Source organism: Zingiber officinale, chromosome 8A (genome assembly GCF_018446385.1).
Source record: "Zingiber officinale cultivar Zhangliang chromosome 8A, Zo_v1.1, whole genome shotgun sequence".
Lineage (NCBI taxonomy): Eukaryota > Viridiplantae > Streptophyta > Magnoliopsida > Zingiberales > Zingiberaceae > Zingiber > Zingiber officinale.
In genome coordinates, this window is record NC_056000.1 from 5,468,985 (window position 1) to 5,488,629 (window position 19,645).

Here is a 19,645-nt window from a genome sequence, read left to right on the forward strand (position 1 = left end):
CATCGATTGTCAAGTCCCGCGGACCCAGCCGAACTTCTCGCCAAATATCGAGTTACTGCTTGACCTACCTAGACTTCTATTCCAGCTATCAGGTCCTCCAGACCCTAGCTGGATTTTAGCACGGTGTTAGACCCGTCAAGTCCTGTACACTTGGTAGAAAAGTTAGATCACACTACACTTAACTTTAATCCATTTGTCATTCATTAAAACTTAAGTTTTATCAATAGTGTCAACTGCACCAACACCAACAAATTCCTCCTCCTTCTACAAGCTTCATGTAAGCATCTGCACAATCGAGCAGTTGGCCGCCTATACCACCCTCCCTGGTTGTGTATCATAGGGCACTATTCCACACCCCATTCGAAGATATGGGATGAGTGGAAAGACCCCAAATATTATCTTCTGGAGATGCACCCACTTGGGACCTTCGAAATAAGAAAGCGTCAATGACCAATATTTTCTCCAAGCGAATATGTGTATTATTCTCTCAAGAAATTTTAGAAGACAGATTGCCGAGTCACTTTTGCCCCTTTGACGATATTAGAATATGGAGGAGCAACTGACATAAAAGATTATTTACTTAAATTTGAAAACGCAATCATCCTTCATTAATACACGAATGACATTAAGTGTCGAGTGTTGGGTTATTAATGATTTAAAAGTTTTAGTTGAACTTGATTTGTAACCAAGTCCAGTTTTGTTGTAACTTGCTTTTTGATTGTTTAAAATTAAATCTAAGTTCTTTGACCTTGTTGTGAATTTTTGTAATATTTCTTTTAAATTATTAATTTCTATTTTTAGTGATAGATTCTCCTCCTCAAGTGTTAGATTTTGAGTTGGACTTGAGTTTTTGATTTGTTCCTTGAGGTCTTGATTTTCCTCGAGGATTGACTTTTTTTCATTTTCTATTTTTACTAATTTATTATTTAAGCAGGAAATAATTTTAAAAAATTTTCTGTTTAGATATCAGTATACCTCTTTGGAACCTTCGGAAACGAATACGGACTCGTGGCTTGGTTCGGGTTCAGACCCGTCTTCCGATTCATTCTCTGATTCTTCTTCGCGGGCCATCAGCGCGAGGTAACTCTGGTTCTTTTGTTCTTCGGCTTCTGATTCATCCGAGGAAGTGTCATCCCACGTCGCTTTGAGTACCTTCTTTTTGATCAGCTTCGGTTTGTCGTTCTTCAGTTTCGGGCACTCGTTCTTGTAGTGGCCCTTTTTGTTGCATCCGAAGCACGTCACGCTCCTTGATTCGGGGGAGTTGATTTTCTGAAGGTCTTTCTTGGTGAAGCCCCTCTTTCTCCTGGTGAACATTTTCCTTACCAAGTTCACCAGGTGCTCTTCATCTTCAGAGTCCTGGTCAGAATCTGCTTCAGGCTAAGGCTTGTTCTTCTTTTCTTTGGAGGGACCTACAAACAAAGCAATTCCTTTCTCGGCCCCGACGTTAGTTTGTTCATGTAGTTCTAATTCACAAAACAACTCGTCTAGTTTAAGTTTCGATAAGTTCTTAGAAATTTTATAGGCATCTACGATAAATGTCCACAAACTATTACGTGGAAATGCGTTTAATGCATACCTTATTAAGTCCCGGTTCTCCATTTGGTGGTCGATGGCGTGGAGCCCATTGAGGATGTCCTTGATCTTTGCGTGAAGTTGACTTGCAGTTTTTCCTTCCTGCATTTTTATATTAAATATTTTATTTAATAATAAGTCTCGTTTTGTTACCTTAGCATCGCTTGTTCCTTCGTGCAGCTCGATCATTTTGTCCCACAGTTCTTTGGCGTTCTTATGTGGTCCGACCCGGTTCAGTTCTTCTCTGGTCAATCTACACTGTAGGGTGTTGATTGGCTTATTTTCTGTTAACGCCTTCTTCTTTAGGTCTGACATCCAATCTTCTGGGTCCAGTAGATTTCCAGAACTGTCTACTGGTATTTTATATGGTCTGGTGATGCTCATCCACTGGTCGAAGTCCGTTTTGAGATAGACTTCCATTCTCTTCTTCCAATACGGGAAGTCATCCCCATTGAAGAGGGGAGGACGCACTGTGCTGAATCCTTCAAGTTGAGACATTTTAATCCTGCACACAAGGAAAAAATAGACAAGAAAAAGTCCCAAGACTTGGTCTTGGATTAGCAGTGTGGGAAGAAAAAGATGATAGAAAGATCTAAATGAGTGTTGCACCAATTTGGATAACGAAATTTTTTTTTTTTCCAAAAAGGTAAGATTACCGGTTTGGAATTATGCGAGAAAAAAACTTAACAGAAAGTTCACCCCTTGTCTGATTGGTGGTTGCACCAAATCATAGCGGTACCTGCTCTGATACCACTTGTTGAATCGTAAACGTTCAATAGAGGGGGGGGGGTGAATATCAATTAAAACTTTCGTCGAGTAAGCGCAGCGGAAAAGTAAAGACAAAGTAAGAAGGCAAGGCTAACACAGTTCGGTTTTACTTGGTTCGGAGCCTGTGTCAACTCCTACTCCAAGGCTTTCGTTGGGCAATCACTATCAATTCGAAAGATATTACAAACAAAGTACAGGAATTAATAGAATGATAATACCGACAAACTGAAAAGAAGTAAACTGAAAACAGCGCTTTGTCGGAGTAGCCTTAAGGCGTCGCAGGAGCACAATAGAGCAGAGAGTTCTGAGTTGTGTCTGAAGCTCCACCCCTGCCCCTTCTTTTATATGAAGTTCGGGGCGCCCCGGATCCCTTCCAGGCGCCCTGGTGAGACGTGGCAGGTCCAACCAGCGAGCTACACGTGGCGACGCGCGATCGGGATAAAACTTGCCTCCCGGGCGCCCGGATCCCTTCCGGGCGCCCGGATCCCTTCCGGGCACCCGGATCCCCTCCGGGCGCCCAGACCACCTTTCTTCAGAAACCAGCTTTCCTGGAAGACAAGGTTAGTTCGAGGCAAATAAATAGTATATATCCTGCAAAACAGAGTGTTAGCACAGTTCATTAGTTTGACATAAGAAGTATGACTTAGATTCTGTCTTTCCGAGACCGGAATCTAGTCATGATCTCGACTTAGATATCCGAAATTGATCTAAGCCAGATCGACGCCTAATGTTCCCTTCCCGGGAACACGTCCTCACAGTCACTCCCTTCCAGTGACTTACCTTTACTCACCTGCCAGACGTCCAATCAGCCCTTCGACCCATCTGGACTTCTCGTCAAGCGTTCAGTCAGCCCGTCGACCCGCTTGGACTTCTCGCCAGCTATCCGGTCAGCCCGTCGACCTAGCTGGACTTCTTGCCAGACATCCGGTCAGCCCGTCGACCTGTTTGGACTTCGTCTGCACACTCAGTCAGAGTGTTAGATCACAACAAACCTAACTTAACCCGATTTGTCATTCATCAAAACCCGAGTTAGACCGTTAGTGCTAACCGTACCAACAATATACTGTGCCTCCACTCTCTAAGGCATTCAGGTCATACACCGTGACTCCAAACTCTCGTACCGATCAACCGAGTTATAAGCGAGCTTGCTTTTATACCTATCCCAAACTCCCACACCGATCGACCTAGTTATAAGCGAGCCTGCTCTCGCACCTGTCCTAGACTCTCTTGTCAACCGGACGAGTTATAAGTGAGTCTGCTTTCGTGCTTGTTCCAGACTCTCGTGTCGCTCGACTAAGTTATAAGCAAGTCTGCCCTCGCGCTTATCCTAGACTCGTGTCACTCGACCAAGTTATAAGCGAGTCTGTCCTAGCGCCTATTCCAGACTCTCGTGCAGATCAACCGAATTATAAGCAAGTCTACTCTAGCGCCTATCTCAAACTCTCATGCCTCTCGGGCGAGTTATAAGCGAGTATGCTCTCGCGTCTTTCCCAGACTCTAGTGGCACTCGGCTGAGTTATAAGTGAATTTGTCTTCGCGCTTATTCTAGATTCTCGTGCAGACCAACCAAGTTATAAGCTGCGAGCTTGCTCTTGCGTCTATCACAGACTCTCGTGCTGCTCGACTGAGTTATAAATGTTCCTGCCCTCGTGCCTATTCCAGACTCTCATGCTGACCGACCGAGTTATAAGCAAACCTACTATCGTGCCTATGTTCCATACTCTCATGTCGACCGACCGAGTTATAAGCGAGTCTACCCTCGTGCTTGTCCTAGACTCTCGTGTTATAAAACTGAGTTATAAGTGAATTTACCCTCTCACCTGTTCAGAATCTCATGTCGACCGACTGAGTTATAAGCGAGCTTGTTCTCACGCCTATCCCAAACTCTCAAGCCGTCCGACTAAATTATAAACGAGCTTGCTCTTGTGCCTGTTCTCAACTCTTACCATAACTAAGAACTATTCGAATGGACAATGCTCTTAACATAAAACTTGAATGCCAGAAATAGGACCAAGCGTCCAAGTCGGTGACACTAAAGAACACAAATGTCTAGTCAGTCGAGCTTGCGACTTCCTTTGACTTGACTTGAAGGGCAGACTAATGATACGATGAGTAAGGTGGGACCCCTAAAGTGGGGGTTGATATCAAGAAAGTCGGCTAATGTGGCGGTTAAAGTCAAGAAGGAGTCAACTCTCAGATCATAGCGATGTTATGCCGAAATAGGTCCAGTGGCACCGCTGAGTGCTTTAGCCAACCGGACCAAAGGGTTGATCGGGCAAGTTAGGCGCATCACTTAGCTGGACTGTACTATGAATACCCAACATAAACCCGATTGACTCAAAGACCAGTCGAACCTTAAGGACTCAACTCTCCACTTTTTTAAAATACAAGGCTTTCAACTTATATCTATTTAGTCCCAGTGTCGGTCAGACTTACGAGGCTCAACTTTCCATGTTTCATGAGCATGGCTCCTAGTCTACAACCGACCTGCCCAGAGGTGATTAAACTTTCTCTATGAGACAACATTATCAGAGAATCATAACTTGTCAGGGAATATGTCATTACTTTGCCATATTCATGCATAGAGCATTTCTCCGCTTGAAGCAAAGCTGTCATACATACTCCACCGCTCGACATACTATAATACCAGACATTCTCTACCATCTCATTAATGCAGAGATTTTGAGATGATAATCCTAGTTAATCTCATTAACTATCTTTGGGGGTGACCGGCCCGGTCCTATGAAAGTTTCCCACCGGCCACCACGATAAATCAGAAAGTGCACGTGACAACCAACCCAGAAGTCAAACATCCTTTGATTGCACTTTCCATTTAAAGGAAAAATCTCTGCAAATACACCATAGCTAGAATTTGAACCTCAGGTGCCTGGGTGACAATCGGATGCCCTACCACAGATTATGAGAAGCAGTACAAAAAGGGGTCTTCTCCGTTTCGCCAGGTATGCTCATGATTACATACACATTCACACACTCGTGCATTTACATATTATTCTACTGTTCATCGTTTTTTTCATTTCGCTCGGCTACTATTCTGACTTAAGCGTCAGAACATCTGTACGAGGGGCATCTTTCTCGATTTTAGCCTTAATATTCCCGTTGGCTCTGTCTGTAGTGTGTGTAAGTCCACATCTCTTGGATCGTTTAGCACCGTCTCTTTACAGCTCAGAGTTTTCTCCCAGTCAACATATGAGCCATCCGACACCCCCTAGCCAGCTCATCGTGTAACAGAATGAGGTTGTCGACGAGGGCAGTCTCGTGTACCCCGGCGGAGTCAGCATCCAACATTTGAGCGGCTCACTTTTCGTGAGATAGTGATGCTCCCTGCAGGTTTGTGGATCGTCGGCGTCGACGGGGGCAGTCTCGTGTACCCCGACGGAGTCGGCATTATGCATTTGAGCGGCTCACTTTTCGTCAGGTAGTGATGCTCGTTGCAGGTTTGTGGATCGTCGGCAAACCACAGTAGTGATCATTCATTTTGACTACTACAATAAAAATAAAAAAAATGTTTTGTTAGTTCCTGCAGCAGCATAAAATGAAATTGGGGTGAGAGAGGCTCGAACTCTCGACCTCAGGATAACTCAGAGCTATGAGACCTACGCGCTAACCAACTGCGCCACCACCCCATATGACTCTTTTTTTATCAATAAATTAATTAAGTCTTTAAAGAAACAATTTTTCTCATTTTCACGGTATTATTTTTGTCAATTTCAAAATATTATGCTTCTTTATTTAATAATATTTTAAAATTACAAGTAAATTTTTATTCTTATCAGTAGAATTGGATAACTTTATATGGTTAAGCATAGAAAAGTTTACAAAGAAATAATGATTTTTATATATAAAAAAAGTTAATTTGAGCCGGTTTAGGGTTTTAAAGCAATCTTGGACCGACCCAACTAGAAAGCGAAGACAAGACGTATCACGTCAGTTTTTAAAATTAATTTAATTGCGTATTTTCATGTATCCAAATTAATCTACCACTCCCAGTTCGTGGTTTAACCGCGTAAGATAGTTTCCTTCGGTAGCAAAGAATATTAACACATTTCCCCACTTTTTTTTTTTTTTTTTTTTTTGTACTTTTCTCTTTGTCTGGTTTTGTGGTGCGGTGAGGGTTCGGTACCAGGCAGCAGCGAGCGATATCTGCGAGGAAAAGAAAAAGCGATCTTTTCTGCATTTCAAGTCACAGGGTCATCTTCGACCTAAATCCTATATTCTTCGACTCCTTTCGGCCAGACGGAGCTCGTCGATCGCTTCCCGTGGTATGCCTCCTTTCTCTCCCCTTTTCTCCGATCGTTTTCGTTCGATCTCTGATGGGTCTAGGGCAAAATGAGTTTTTTTTCGTCTTTCTCTGTGTAAAGTGTCTTCTTTTTTCGCCTTTGAAAAATGTAGGATGCGTTGTGTTCGTTTGGAAGTGAATCGATTCGTGAAAGTTCAGTATTTTTTTTCGCATTTGATCGCCCTTTTTCTGTTTATTTGGTTTTCGGGGAAGGGAAGTGATGATATGACTAACGATGGTTTTGGTTGATTCAGCGAATCGAGGATTTAGCGACAGCTCAGGGAGTGAGGTTTGTGTTAGGGTTTCAATATGGATGGGAGAGAACCTCAGAGAGTTAGTGCGTCGCAGCCTCCGAATGTGGTGGTGGGTCCTAGTTCTTATGGAGCTGGAGCGACGACGAACAGTTCGATTGTGACGCCGGATTCGGGTGGAATGTTTCAGGGCATGCGACTATCTTTCCGCCCCATGACTTCGTCTGAGCCCAAACAAGTCGATATGACCGGTTCGTTGTACCAAGGGGATGTCCTCTCTGGAGTGAGGCAAGGCGGTGTTTTAAATTTGGAAGAGCCAATGAAGAAAAAGAGAGGAAGACCAAGAAAATACGGACCTGATGGTGCCATGTCGTTGGGATTAACTCCATCCTCCGCTTCAGGATACTCTAATAGTGCCGGATCTGACCCAACAGCTAAGCGCCGAGGCCGCCCTCCAGGATCAGGAAAGAAGCAACAACTAGATGCATTGGGTAATTATATTTTATTTTATTTTTTGTTTTTATTGTGAACATGCCGTCCTTATACCTTCTCTCTATGCATAATGTCTATATCTAGGCTCCTTAAATTGAAAACTCTGAATAGGTGATTGCGATTGAAGATTTCTGGGCTTCCTTTATTTTATTCGTGGCTGCATTCCTAAATCATCAGCTGTTAAGTTCATGCAGCAACGATCACTTAGTTTTAGTGTACGAGTTTATTTTTTGTTGGCTTGGCTTTCTGTCTGCAAAAAAAAAAATTCAAACTTGGCCATTTTAGCTCAAATGGTCTAACACCATCCTTTTTCCATTTTACTGAATTTTATTAGCCAGCCAATTGGTAATCAAGTGTGCTTGGCCTAACTAGTTGAAATTGACTGATCTCAATTGAATTATTTTTTGTTACACTAACTAAAATTTTGTTTCTTCTCCCTTTACATCTTACGCTTTCCACTCTGATTGGTTGGTCATAAATATGAATTTTGAAAGAAAAAAGAGTGTGGATGGTCAAAGTTTCATTTTTTTAATTGATATGATTTTAGGCATTAAATTGAACTTGACCAAGGATTGACCGGTTGAATCAATGGTTCCTCTGCCTTGTCCAAACCATTCCACTGTTAATCAAGCCTAAGGAAACCATTTTCATTACAAGCAAGGAATCCTTCAATAATCTATGAATTACTAAATTAACTTACACGTGCATAAGCAGCATCTCTTGAATTTCTAACCCCCTCTGTACCTTTTTCTTTTATTCATCTTTTACCCTTCACTTTAAATTGCTAATGGTTTGACATTTTTTTTAAAAAAATGTTTATTATTATTTTATTTTATGACAAATGTTTAACATCAGTATTTATGTCTGCACAGGCACCCCTGGGATTGGCTTCACTCCTCATGTTATTAATGTTAAAGTTGGAGAGGCAAGTAATTGAGCTTGAAATATGATGTATATTTACCATTTTAACTTCATATTTTTGGACATTGGCCATAAATAATAGAGATAATAAAGCAATTCTTTCATATTTTGTTTTCCATGATTTATATGTTTCTTTAACTTTCATTGAGAAATTTATTAGATTAGTGAACTACATTAGCATGGACTTTTTTTGTCAGCTATTAGATTGTATTTTTATTGACTTGACAATTTATTATCTTTTCTTCTAAAACCCACCTTTATGTTCTGAAACGCAGATGAAAATTTCTATCAATTTCTGAGAACAGTTGTGTAGTATATATAATGGTTGTGGCTTTTAATAGACTCCATTTGATTAACATAAGTGGCCACCTAGGCTAATATTGAAAGGGACCCACAATCCATCATATGGCATAATTAAACCAGATTGACTAAAAACTCTAAACTACCACATTTAGTATCTCCTAACTTGTATTTAAATTATTTTGCAAGGGATAAATACTTTAAATATCAATGTATTTTTTTTAATATTTAATACTTATCACATATGCTCCCACATACTATATATGTTCTACATAATATAGAATAGTCTTAACACTTAAGCTAGTGGCAAGACTGAGGTCGTATTTACATGCTAGGAAGAGAAAGGAGAGGAGTGTTAAGAGAGCACAAATATTGAGGCACTCCATTTACTCCCCAAAAAATTTGAATATATGGGATTCCTCCATGATTCTGTGGAGATGATTTGGAGTCAAATTGTGTCTTCAAGGCCAAGTGGACAATGGTGCTCTATGCAGATCCACATGGAGAAGACCTTTTTGCCTTGTTATGGTGAGAAGGCCAATGCCAGTTGTGTATCTCGGGTGTGGTGGTGTAATCCTAGCAGGGTTGAGGGCAGCATGACAAGGGCGACAAGGGCTAGATCAAGTGCAAGCAAGGGCACAGTGACATGGAACGGTGAAGCCAGCAATGATAATTTTGTTGCTTTTTCCTCTTGCTCCTTCCTTTACTTGGGTAAACAAGTTTGGTGGATTACACTTCCCTCCCTCTCTTCTTCTCTCCCAGCAAGTAAATTGGTCTTAAATTACAGCAAGTTCACACTCATAAACTGACATACGGTGATGTTCTGTGCATAGTGTCTGATACCATTCCTAAGCTAGTTCTCTTACTAGAATTTCTTATTCTTTAGAGCATTTAAGTTTGTGTTTTTTGTAATGCATTTATAAAGGGCATGCATCACGAATTGGTTTGCTACCATTCTTGATGCTTGGTCTGTTTAAGAGGTTATCATTTTTCAATTAAGATTATTTTTTTGGATTGGCAGGACATTGCTTCAAAAATTATGGCATTTTCACAGCAAGGACCTCGGAGTGTCTGTATTCTGTCAGCAAATGGTGACATATCTGATGTAACACTTCGGCAGCCAGCAATATCTGGTGGAACAGTAACTTATGAGGTTTGATTCAAAACTAAAAAAAAATGATTGCTTGGCATAAATATAATTCTCTTGAATTATGTCATACATAAATTCTAAATTTACTTGAGTTGTTAGTCATTTCTGAATGCTTAAAGGACAAACTTATATATATGGATATGTTTCTAGAGATCCTGATATGGTAGGCTAGTGAATCCCATGATGGGATGGATTCATTGAAGTATTAATGTGGCTGACTAAAGAAATGATCTTTCTATCATTTTTTTTCTTTGCAAGTGAATTAAATATCTCCATGTGGGATTTTCAGTAATTCATGTTTTATGCAACTGGTGCCGAAACTGTTTATCTTATGAGTCCATAGATCTAGCTGCCACCATAGCTTGTTTTGTACTGAAGAAGTTGACGTTCTTGTTCTAAAGGTGTTAGAGAGAGCGAGAAGAAGAATAAGGAATTATGGAGAGGGATAATGATACAAGATCAATGTTTTAAACACCTTGAACAATAAGAATTCATTACAGAAAGCGAGGCATAAATGGTACACTTCACATAATATCAAGTTATTCAATAGAGAGATAGTTTTGTCACTATTCATTTGCTAATGAATGGATGTGTTGGACTTGTTGGAAGAGAGAAAACGAAAAACATAAATGAGAATAGGAGATTTATTACCACCTGCAAGTTGTGCTGCACTGTCTATCTGGAGTATCTCCTGCAGCTTGTGGTTTTTACTATTATAGATTTGCAATGTGAGGACTGTACAACAACAACAACCAAGCCTTATCCCACTTGGTGAGTCGGCTATATGGATCCTTTTATCATCATCTATATTTAAATAAATTTTATATTGTTTTATTGTTGTCAACCAAGTCTTTTTTGTCTTTCTCGTTTGATATGTGTGTTTGTCTTTCACAGTGTGAGGACTGTAGTCTACCTTAATTAATTCATTTCTTCTCATTTTTTATGTCTTCTTTGGCTTACAGACTTCAAACAGTTAAACCTTTTGTTTTTTATCCCATGGTGATAGGTATACCTTTCTTCCATGATATTGTGTATCCTTGAAAACATGCAAGAACAGGCCAACGCAGGAAGATTAAAAATATTCAATGTTTCATGTTAAATGTGTTTTGGTGTTACTTGGTCCTTTCACATTAACACATTCCTTGCTTGGATGTTAAATCGTGTTATATTTGCTTCCAACGGCATTATAGATTTGACTTTCACGAACAAGCCCCTCTTAATGACACTGCATGGGAAGAATAATGGAAGATAAATAAATGAGGGAGAGAAAGATGTAATGTTTGCTTTAGACTGTTGCTGCTTGCTTTCTTTTTTGCCCATCTGATTTTTAGAATGAGAGTTGTTTCTTTGAGTTTCTCATGCTGCGATAGACTATTTTTATACTTGTCAAGAGGTAAACTAATTTTCTCTTTAAGAGGTAGACCCAGTTTTTATTTGGCCCTCTAAAAGGCAAGTGCTGGGTGATAAGTTCTCACTCATACTTCCCATGAGCCATATGCACGTCAGAAGTTTGTTACTGTGCTTTTGATTACAACCAATTCCTGTCTATTCATGAATTCTACAACTACTGAAGTTGAATTCCTTTTTTGTCTTCCTTCTATCCAAATAAGAGAAACCTGTAAGTTCAATGCATTTCCGTAGATTTTCTCCTAATTCCTTCCAAGTAAATATAATGTTAGGGTTTGATACTATTATTCTTGTGGCAAAGGTGATGCGCTCATCCCAAACTCCCCTCCATGGCCCCAAGATATTTGTAAGGGAGGTAAATTATGGTGACAGAGCAATGTCTTTTTAGGTGAGAGGGATTTTATTCCCGAAAGGATGATCCCTTAGGATTTGATCCCCCACTCTCTTGTGTCAATCTACTACCCTAATACCAACTTAGCTATGCCCATGGGGGCTTTGATACAATCATTCTTTTTTTGGTAATCTACGTATCCAACTTTTTGAACCAACTAATCCTGGAGATAACCGGTCTGGCTCCGCGGAAGTTTTCCATTGGCCATTAGGATAAATCGGGAAACACTTGCAGAGGCCTATCCAAGCGGTCTGCGTTCTTAGTGTTGTCATCCCATGGAAGAAAAATCCCTGCATTGTGCCATAGTTGAGATTCGACTAATGTCTGGTTAACCGCTTGAAGGGTCTAACCGCTGCACCATTGCACGGGGAGTTTGATACAATCATTCTTGAATCATTTTGTTGTGACTAAAATAAATCTTATGTCAAATTATCTTCAGCCTACGATAGCTTTAGGTGCCTCACTTGAGATTGAAATTCAGTAACTGTGGTATTGAAATTAACAACGTTCAGAACACCCATACCTGACCAAAACATGCACATATATTCACATAATTATTTCTTAATTATTTTAAACTGATCACACTAAAATATTTGGGTGATTGTCTTCTTGAGTTTTAACAAGGCGCTCCACTTGCCCAAACTGAATTAATCTTAAAAAGCCGTGTCTCAGTATCTGTATACGTATTGCCATCACCTGTGTCACATGTTGGAAATGTTCATGCAGGGCCGCTATGAGATCATCTCTCTGTCAGGTTCTTTCCTGCTTACAGAAGAAGGTGGTACTCGTAGTAGAAGCGGTGGGTTGACAGTTGCACTAGCTGGATCTGATGGCCGAATTCTTGGTGGTGGGGTTACTGGAATGCTTGTGGCAGCTACACCTGTCCAGGTAAAACATCAACTTTAAATATTTGCCCCATTGAAGCAACAATCACAACAATTAAAAGTGATTTACATATCTGAATATTTCTGGTGTGATTTGTCTTCTTACATAGAGTTTCAGGTTAAAGATTAGGAAATTAGACCCAAATTTGTTCTAGCAATGCCACACGTTAAGTATGTTCTTAGTTTCATTCTGTCTTGATGCAGGTTGTCGTGGGAAGCTTCATTGTAGGAGGGAAGAAACCGAAACCAGAGCCAATAAGGAAGGAACCGTCACCACCACCACAGATTTTAGGCTTTGGAGTACCTCTAGTCGCCAGCCCCCCTTCTGAAGCTGGAACATCGAGCGGTTCTCCCGATGACCCTGGTAGCCCCACAAATGAGACCGGTGGCAACGCCTGTAACAACACTGCTCAGCAGCATCTTCAAGCCGCATATCCATCCCTCAGCTGGTCCCATTCGGCAAACTATTTCACTCATGGCTGACATAAAACTGATGCTGAACTAACTTGATGTTGTTGCTTCTCTCTAGTTATAGGAATTGAATTTAAGGTAGCACCTCGAGTATATTCACTATAACTTTGGCATCCCATAAGAGAGGATTTCTGGCAGACATTCCAAGACATAACAGCCAGTTCTATTGTTAGGTTAATGGACTTTGTTCAGTGTTGTTGTTAAGATGTTTGTCACTGGCTTTGAATCTTAATTTATGTAGCCTTCAGTAGCTATTGCCTTGGGAGAACTTTCACATAATACTTCTGTTGCCTGAAAATGTTAGAATGCATCTTGAAATTCTGAGTTTTTTTTTTATCTTTCTGAAAAAACGGCAATTGATTGCTTGTAATTTAGTTTTTTTTATCACCCTGCACTAGAAATGATTGCTTTCCCACTCTTACCGGAAATATTTTCTTATATATTTCACTGCTGACACTTTATTTTAGTTCTCTGTTTAGAATTCAGTATTTATTTTTACATATTTTTTCACTTCTAAAATCATTGTGATGGTCTCATCTTCTCACACTTTCATCAAGTATGTCTCGTGGTGGTAAGAGATAAGGATTTGAAGTAGTTGTGATACTGAATGTCATGTCATGACCTACCTGTGCGGGTCGTTCGTCTTTTGAATTAGTTACACCGAAGATCAAATAACTATTTTCAAACAAAAAATAGTAATACTTTCTTCAAGTATTTTCATAGGTGTCCCTATCTTTATTTTGTGTGTTTTTTTATTTTAAAAAAACCTTTATTAGATTTTTTTAATTATAAATTTTTAGATATTTTGGAATGTGTGATTCACACTTGTCGCAACAGAATTAGACAAAATAGAAAAATATTCAAATGGAATCTAATTCTTTCCACTAAGATGGGCTTTGATATGATCTAGTAAATGGGAGGGTAGGTCTAGAACCAAAGAATGTTCCATTTATTTTTTTTTTTTTTGGAAAAGTAGCGCATTGGATTGGAGACTGCGAGTCTTTGCTCCTTTCCAGTTTCCACAATACTTCGTGCTCTCTGCCAAAAGTCAAGAATTTTAATTTTACCAATTATTTTTTTGTTTTAAAAAAAAGCTCTGCCATCCAAAATAATATTTATAATTAAATACAACTTATATTTTTCTTATTAAAGGACTTTACAAGGCTACATTGCTTGACTTCAACTCGTAGACAAAATGATCATTCACGTCGGCCTTGTATGTTCACATTCATGCTTGTTCGGACCTTCACTCTCTCTAATGAAGCTAACTCAATTTTCCTGAATCAGTCTGAACAAGTAATTTTATTTTATTTAAAGAAAAACAGAAAGCAAAATAAAAAAATAAAAAAAAAAGGAAAGAAAGAGAGAAAGAAATGCCTGCTTTCCGAAAAGTTTGGTTCCTTTTTCCATCCGTATCAAACCTCAAGATTATCAGTTTATCAGCACATCACAGGCATTCAATGTGGTCGAATCGAGTACACCTCCCCAGGAATGGTGTGCAATCCTAGAAGTTGAAGGCCCCTAAATGCATGCACAGGGCACTGCACCTCGAAACAGATGCGACACGAGACGTCCACATCAGAACGAAAGAGTCACTTACTGATCAAGATGGAAACCGGGAATGATAAGGTTCCGAGTTGATGGAGATGTGTAGATAAAAGTCAGGAAGATGCTGCAACTTGCTCTCCCTCTCTCTCAAGCACTGTACTTTCACCTTGTCTTCCATGCCCACCAGGCCACCACCACGGCCATCGCAACCACCGGTCCACCACTGCCACTAGACAAAGAAGAGATTACTCAGTGCCCTCGACTCAAAGAAAACGCAGCACTTGCTCCACTAGTCCCTCTCTATCTCTCCAGAAAAGTTAAAATATTGCGAAAATCTATCGAGTCCAGAGTTCATATAAATCTTCTATAGCAAAAACAAATCTGTAATTTACCGGAGGAGCTGCCTCGGTGGAAGTTGGGTCGATCGCCCATAAAACAACAGAGGACCACCACACTGACCACACCAACACCACCATCACCGCGGTGGGGACGCGCAGGGGACAAGTACTGCCACACCGTCTCAGCGGCTCGGCAGTCCGCCCACCGAGATGGAAACAGAGGTCCAGAATCCCCACTTCATTCTTCCTCGTGAATCACAAGACAAAATTGACCAATATGAACGAATTCATTCTAGTAAAACTGAAACGAGGAGCATTTTGTCACTGCAACCTTCATGGTTTATACTTCATGCATGCACCAAACAAGCTCTTCTTCGGAAAGTATGTACACTGAGTTATTATAGTCTACAACCTTGTCTATCAACCTATCTATCTATCTGTCTATCTATCGATTTATCACAAAACTCCCACCTAATTCTTGCGTATAACGTCAAGCCTTTACAATACAGATGATTATAGCTACATTTATCGACTAAGATTACAGGGTTCTTCATCTGCTAGGACTTTTATTGAGAGTGGCGTTATTTGACTGATCTTATTGGGTATAGTAAATGGCCTAAAATTCCATTATTAGGCTTCCAAATGGGGCTCTGTGGGGAATGCCTTTTCTCCTCTTGGCGCTGCGGAAACTGGCGGAGGTCGGCGGAGGAGTCGACGGCGTGAAGCTATGAGTCACATTGCTCTTTTCGCTGCCTCGGCTACTGCTCGTGTACGACTCCTCCTCCGAGTCGGATTGCGCGGTTAACTTCTTCTTCTTCAGCTTCAGCATCTTTTTCTTCTTTTTGTTGATATAATAATCGGAGGCGGTGCCGGCGATCTGGAAAGCGCATTTTCGTCAAGCAGGTCGGTCAAGATCGGACCTTTAATTCCCCCACCAACCTTTTTGGGTTTAAAGATGAGATTTTTATTTCAAAATGGAGGGGAGGGACTGAGTGGTACCTTGCAGCCGAGGGAGCAGAAGCGGAAGGAGTCGAGGAGGCTTCGCTCGCAGACCTCGCAGGTGTTGGTGACGCCCTTGCCGGGCCTCGGCTGGGGGCGTTCGTTGAGGAAGACGACGCGGGCGCTATTGATGATGTACGTCTGCACGCCAGTGATGTCCAATACCTTTTGGATCTCAGAGACCCTGATCACATCATGGTAGGACGACCTCCTTATCTGTTACCAAAACCAGAACAAGGATTTATCAGCTCCAATTAGTAAAAGACCACAAGCGGGGAGAAGAATCCAGGTTCCGTTCCAAAAAAACAGGGAGATCGCAAAAGGAGCCTTTTATAGTATAGAGAGCAACTCGCCAACTAGATTTGATAGAGCAAGAACCAAATCGAGAAGAACAAACCGAGGTAAAAAAAAAAGAAGGAGAAGAAATGCACCTGGATTGCACGGTGGCCACGGTGTTGAGCAAGGCATACAGAGCAGAGAGCGCCATTCATGCAATCAAGGCAGTACATATTACACTCGCTCTTGTGAGAGTCGGCGTGCAGCTTGCATTGAACGAAGAAGCCCGTCGACAGCAGCGGCCGTAGCCACGCCGGCCACCGTCCCTCTTCCATTCCTCCGCCGCCGTCCTGTTCCATTACGAATCATTCCAAAACAAAAGCTCATCAATATCCCAACTAAATCTACCAACTTAAACCACACCAAAACGGTAAAAACACAACTTTGATACACACGATCACAAGGAGAAAGTCGAATACTCACCATGATTCCTCTGGTTTAAAAAAAAAAGAGTCCAACCGCTAAAAACCGCGACTTTGCTCGCTCCTGATGAGAGCAGAAAAAGAATCGAAATTTGAGAGGAAGGAGAGACCGAGAGAGAGAGAGAGAGAGAGGGAGAGAGGGGATGAGAAGACAAAGAAAAAACAAGGTTGTTCTTATCCTCTCAAATTTCCGAAGAAGAGCTTTAAGATGCGTTGATCGCAAGGAACCCTGCTTTTCTTCTTCCCATCACCCTCCATCCATTTGTTTAATCCTAATTCGTGTTTTTTTTTCTTTTTCTTTTTTTTTTTTTGTATAAACGTTTTATTCTACCCATGCCTTTTTGGACTTCTTTCTTCATTTTTAAAAATTATTTTTCTAATTCAATTAATGTCATATGTTGAAATTTGCAAAGAATAAGATAAATATCAAAGATAGTAATTTTTCCCATTTCTAATAATTACGTCATACTCAATATTCAATTACTTCTATAACATATATATTTTTTTTAAAAAAATCTCAACCCTCATAATTGATGTTAATCCCTTAAATAAGATTATAAAATTTTAAAAATATCATTATCAACTTTTTTTCATAGTGACCCCCGAAAAAAGGATGGGATAGATTTTTTAAATTATAAAAAAAACAAAATATATAGTAATGCAAGTCGTAAGATATTACTTTGCCTCTTTTCCACTTGCATTAGATTAAAATTGTCTATTCCTCCGACATTTTACCTTCATAATTATGATCACTTAGACTAAAACATCAATCACCTCTTCTCTTAGTGTTATACTAAAGTTAAAATTTTGTCCGATAGATAAATTAGAAGAAACTTCCAATTAAAAATTTCTTCAAATTAGTCAAATCATTTTTTTCTCTTATAATTTGCTTCATGATTGAATTTATTTTATGATTACTAAAAAATAATATTTCAAAGATAAAATCCCTATCAAACATCAATGATTCTTTTCCTTCACCTAAAAAACCCTGATTCGACTGGTATAATTTCAAAGCGTCGCCTTCCTCTCCACAACACTATTGGAAATTCAATAGTTCATCAAAAAAAAACAATCGAAAAACACTATTTAACAATTGACTTAACCAATTTACTATTTTATTACTTTATATTATTATTAAAAATCCTTTTACACGAGTTGTTTATTTTATCGTCTAATATCTATCTCCTAACAAAAATCAAATCACTTTGTGCTGAAAAGTAAACAAAAGCTATGTTCATTGAAAATCAACGACCTGATCCGCAATACATTTTGCACGTATTGGAAATCGATTCCATGAGCTAAATCGACCAACTGGATGAGGTGCAGAACGCTCTGCGTCATGACAAAACATGGCCGAACGGCATGGGTCAGTCAGAATTGAACGCTTTAAATGTTGATGCGTCTCCTCGAGATGGCAAGTGTGCTACGGCAACAACAAAAGAACACTTGCCGTCGTCAATTTTTTTTTTGTTTAATTTCTCATTAGTCCACATAGCACTTTGATTAGCTGCTAAGGAACACGTTTGCATCGATTAGCGAATATAAAACTTTTAATACCAATTAGATGGTGAGCAACATCACGGCACAGAAGCAGGAATGTGACCCACCACAGTCGCTAATAAGTACAGCTTGGTGGGGTCCGTCTAATTACATAGATATTTCCATGCTTCAGCAAGATTAGATTATGCTTGTTGGATGGTTTTGATCTTCTTTAGCTAATTATATATAATCGAGAAAGGAATGAAAGAAGATATGCTGGTCGAAGATAAGTATGAAAAGTTTTGTTGTTAAAGAAACATATTAGTACTAAAAGTCCTCTAAGATGTTATTATTCTTCATCCCTTAATTGCCTAACTAATATTCTTTTTAATTGTTGCCCCCGAACGCATGTCGAACGAATCGACATGCGAATTTAATATTTATATGGTGTAGGAAAATTCTCCACGTATATGTCAACTTAAACAAGAGGGGACTCCTTATTTATTCTTATTAATTAATACAATAATTAAGTTTTATTCTACTAAATGAGATAGACTGACATTGAGCTCTATCTCTTATTATATTATTATCTATACTTAAATAAATTTTATCTTATTTTATTATTACTAACTAAGTTTTTTTTTATTTTTTTCTTTCTTGTTTGATACGCGTGCTTGTCATAAACTCATATTATCTAACTAGAGTATTTATTGATCGTCTAAGTGCATGTTCGTACCATCTTAAATGTGTCTCTCGGAATTTTCCCTTAATAGATTCAACTCTAACTTTCACTCTAATGCTCTCATTTCTTATTCTATCTATTCTCGTATGTCCACACATTCACCTTAAGATCCTCATATCTGCAACTCTTATCTTCTGCTCATGTGCTTGAGTCATAGCTCAACATTTAATTCCATATGACATAACATGTCTAATTATAATTTTATAGAATTTTCTTTTAAGTTTTAGAGATACTTTACGGTCACATAAAGCACCCGATGCTCTCCTCCATTTTAATTATTCTACTTATATTTTATATAAGTCATTTCTCTCAATCACTCCATCATTTTACAAAAATGATCTTAAATATCTAAAGCTCTCAGTTCCGAGCAACTCATTATCTTCTATCTTAATAATTTTCTCATTATGTCTAATATTGCTAAGCTTAAATTCTATATATCCTGTCATTATTCTACTAAGCATAAAATATTTTTCTTCTAGTGTTTCCCGCCAAGATTCTACTTTAGCATTTACTCTTTCACGTATTTCATCTACCAAAATAATATCATCTGCAAACAACATACACCACAATACTATGTCTTAAATATGTGCAGTGAGTTCATCCATAATTATTATAAAAAGATAGGGACTTAGAGTTGATCCTTGATGTAACTCTATCTTTATTAGAAATACTTCAGTTACTCCTAAAATCTTTACTTTAGTCGTTACTGTAGGGGATCGATGGTCGGCTAGAAGGGGGGTTGAATAGTTAGGTCACCCTCAATTCTCTTTCCTCTCTATACGGTTAGTTTGTGCATATGGAAATGAAACTAAAACAATGAAAGTAAAAGTAAGAACACAAACGCTAATATGATTCTTTTACGTGGTTCAGAGATTGC

The 19,645-nt window shown here is 39.4% G+C and overlaps 2 protein-coding genes and 1 non-coding gene across 3 annotated transcripts; 1 reads left to right on the forward strand and 2 right to left on the reverse strand.

Annotated features, from left to right (window-relative positions):
- Nucleotides 1–5,900: 5,900 nt before the first annotated feature.
- TRNAM-CAU lies at nucleotides 5,901–5,984 on the reverse strand. Its single transcript is given in 2 exon segments — nucleotides 5,901–5,936; nucleotides 5,947–5,984. It is a non-coding gene; the product is annotated as a tRNA-Met (tRNA).
- A 444-nt stretch (nucleotides 5,985–6,428) lies between these two features.
- On the forward strand, nucleotides 6,429–13,158 carry LOC122012086 (AT-hook motif nuclear-localized protein 10-like). The gene is made up of 6 exons (XM_042568540.1): nucleotides 6,429–6,620; nucleotides 6,892–7,379; nucleotides 8,253–8,305; nucleotides 9,623–9,754; nucleotides 12,276–12,437; nucleotides 12,638–13,158. Exons 2-6 carry the CDS (start codon nucleotides 6,947–6,949, stop codon nucleotides 12,914–12,916), a joined length of 1,059 nt encoding a protein of 352 aa, XP_042424474.1. The 5' UTR covers nucleotides 6,429–6,620; nucleotides 6,892–6,946; the 3' UTR covers nucleotides 12,917–13,158.
- A 1,928-nt stretch (nucleotides 13,159–15,086) lies between these two features.
- Nucleotides 15,087–16,739, reverse strand: LOC122012087 (protein RGF1 INDUCIBLE TRANSCRIPTION FACTOR 1-like). Its single transcript, XM_042568541.1, has 4 exons — nucleotides 16,549–16,739; nucleotides 16,221–16,415; nucleotides 15,790–16,005; nucleotides 15,087–15,667 (listed from the first exon to the last, which is right to left on the reverse strand). Exons 1-4 carry the CDS (start codon nucleotides 16,549–16,551, stop codon nucleotides 15,407–15,409), a joined length of 675 nt encoding a protein of 224 aa, XP_042424475.1. The 5' UTR covers nucleotides 16,552–16,739; the 3' UTR covers nucleotides 15,087–15,406.
- Nucleotides 16,740–19,645: the final 2,906 nt, after the last annotated feature.

What these genes read in the sequence shown, in the direction of transcription:
- LOC122012087 (XM_042568541.1), bottom strand. An exon ending in GTGGCCACCGTGCAATCCAG is followed by an intron (nt 16,006 to 16,220) that starts GTGCATTTCTTC and finishes TTTTGGTAACAG; the next exon opens with ATAAGGAGGTCGTCCTACCA. An exon ending in TCTGCTCCCTCGGCTGCAAG is followed by an intron (nt 15,668 to 15,789) that starts GTACCACTCAGT and finishes TGCGCTTTCCAG; the next exon opens with ATCGCCGGCACCGCCTCCGA.
- LOC122012086 (XM_042568540.1), top strand. Translation starts at nt 6,947, where the DNA reads ATGGATGGGAGAGAACCTCAGAGAGTTAGTGCGTCGCAGCCTCCGAAT. An exon ending in TTAATGTTAAAGTTGGAGAG is followed by an intron (nt 8,306 to 9,622) that starts GCAAGTAATTGA and finishes TTGGATTGGCAG; the next exon opens with GACATTGCTTCAAAAATTAT. An exon ending in GTGGAACAGTAACTTATGAG is followed by an intron (nt 9,755 to 12,275) that starts GTTTGATTCAAA and finishes ATGTTCATGCAG; the next exon opens with GGCCGCTATGAGATCATCTC.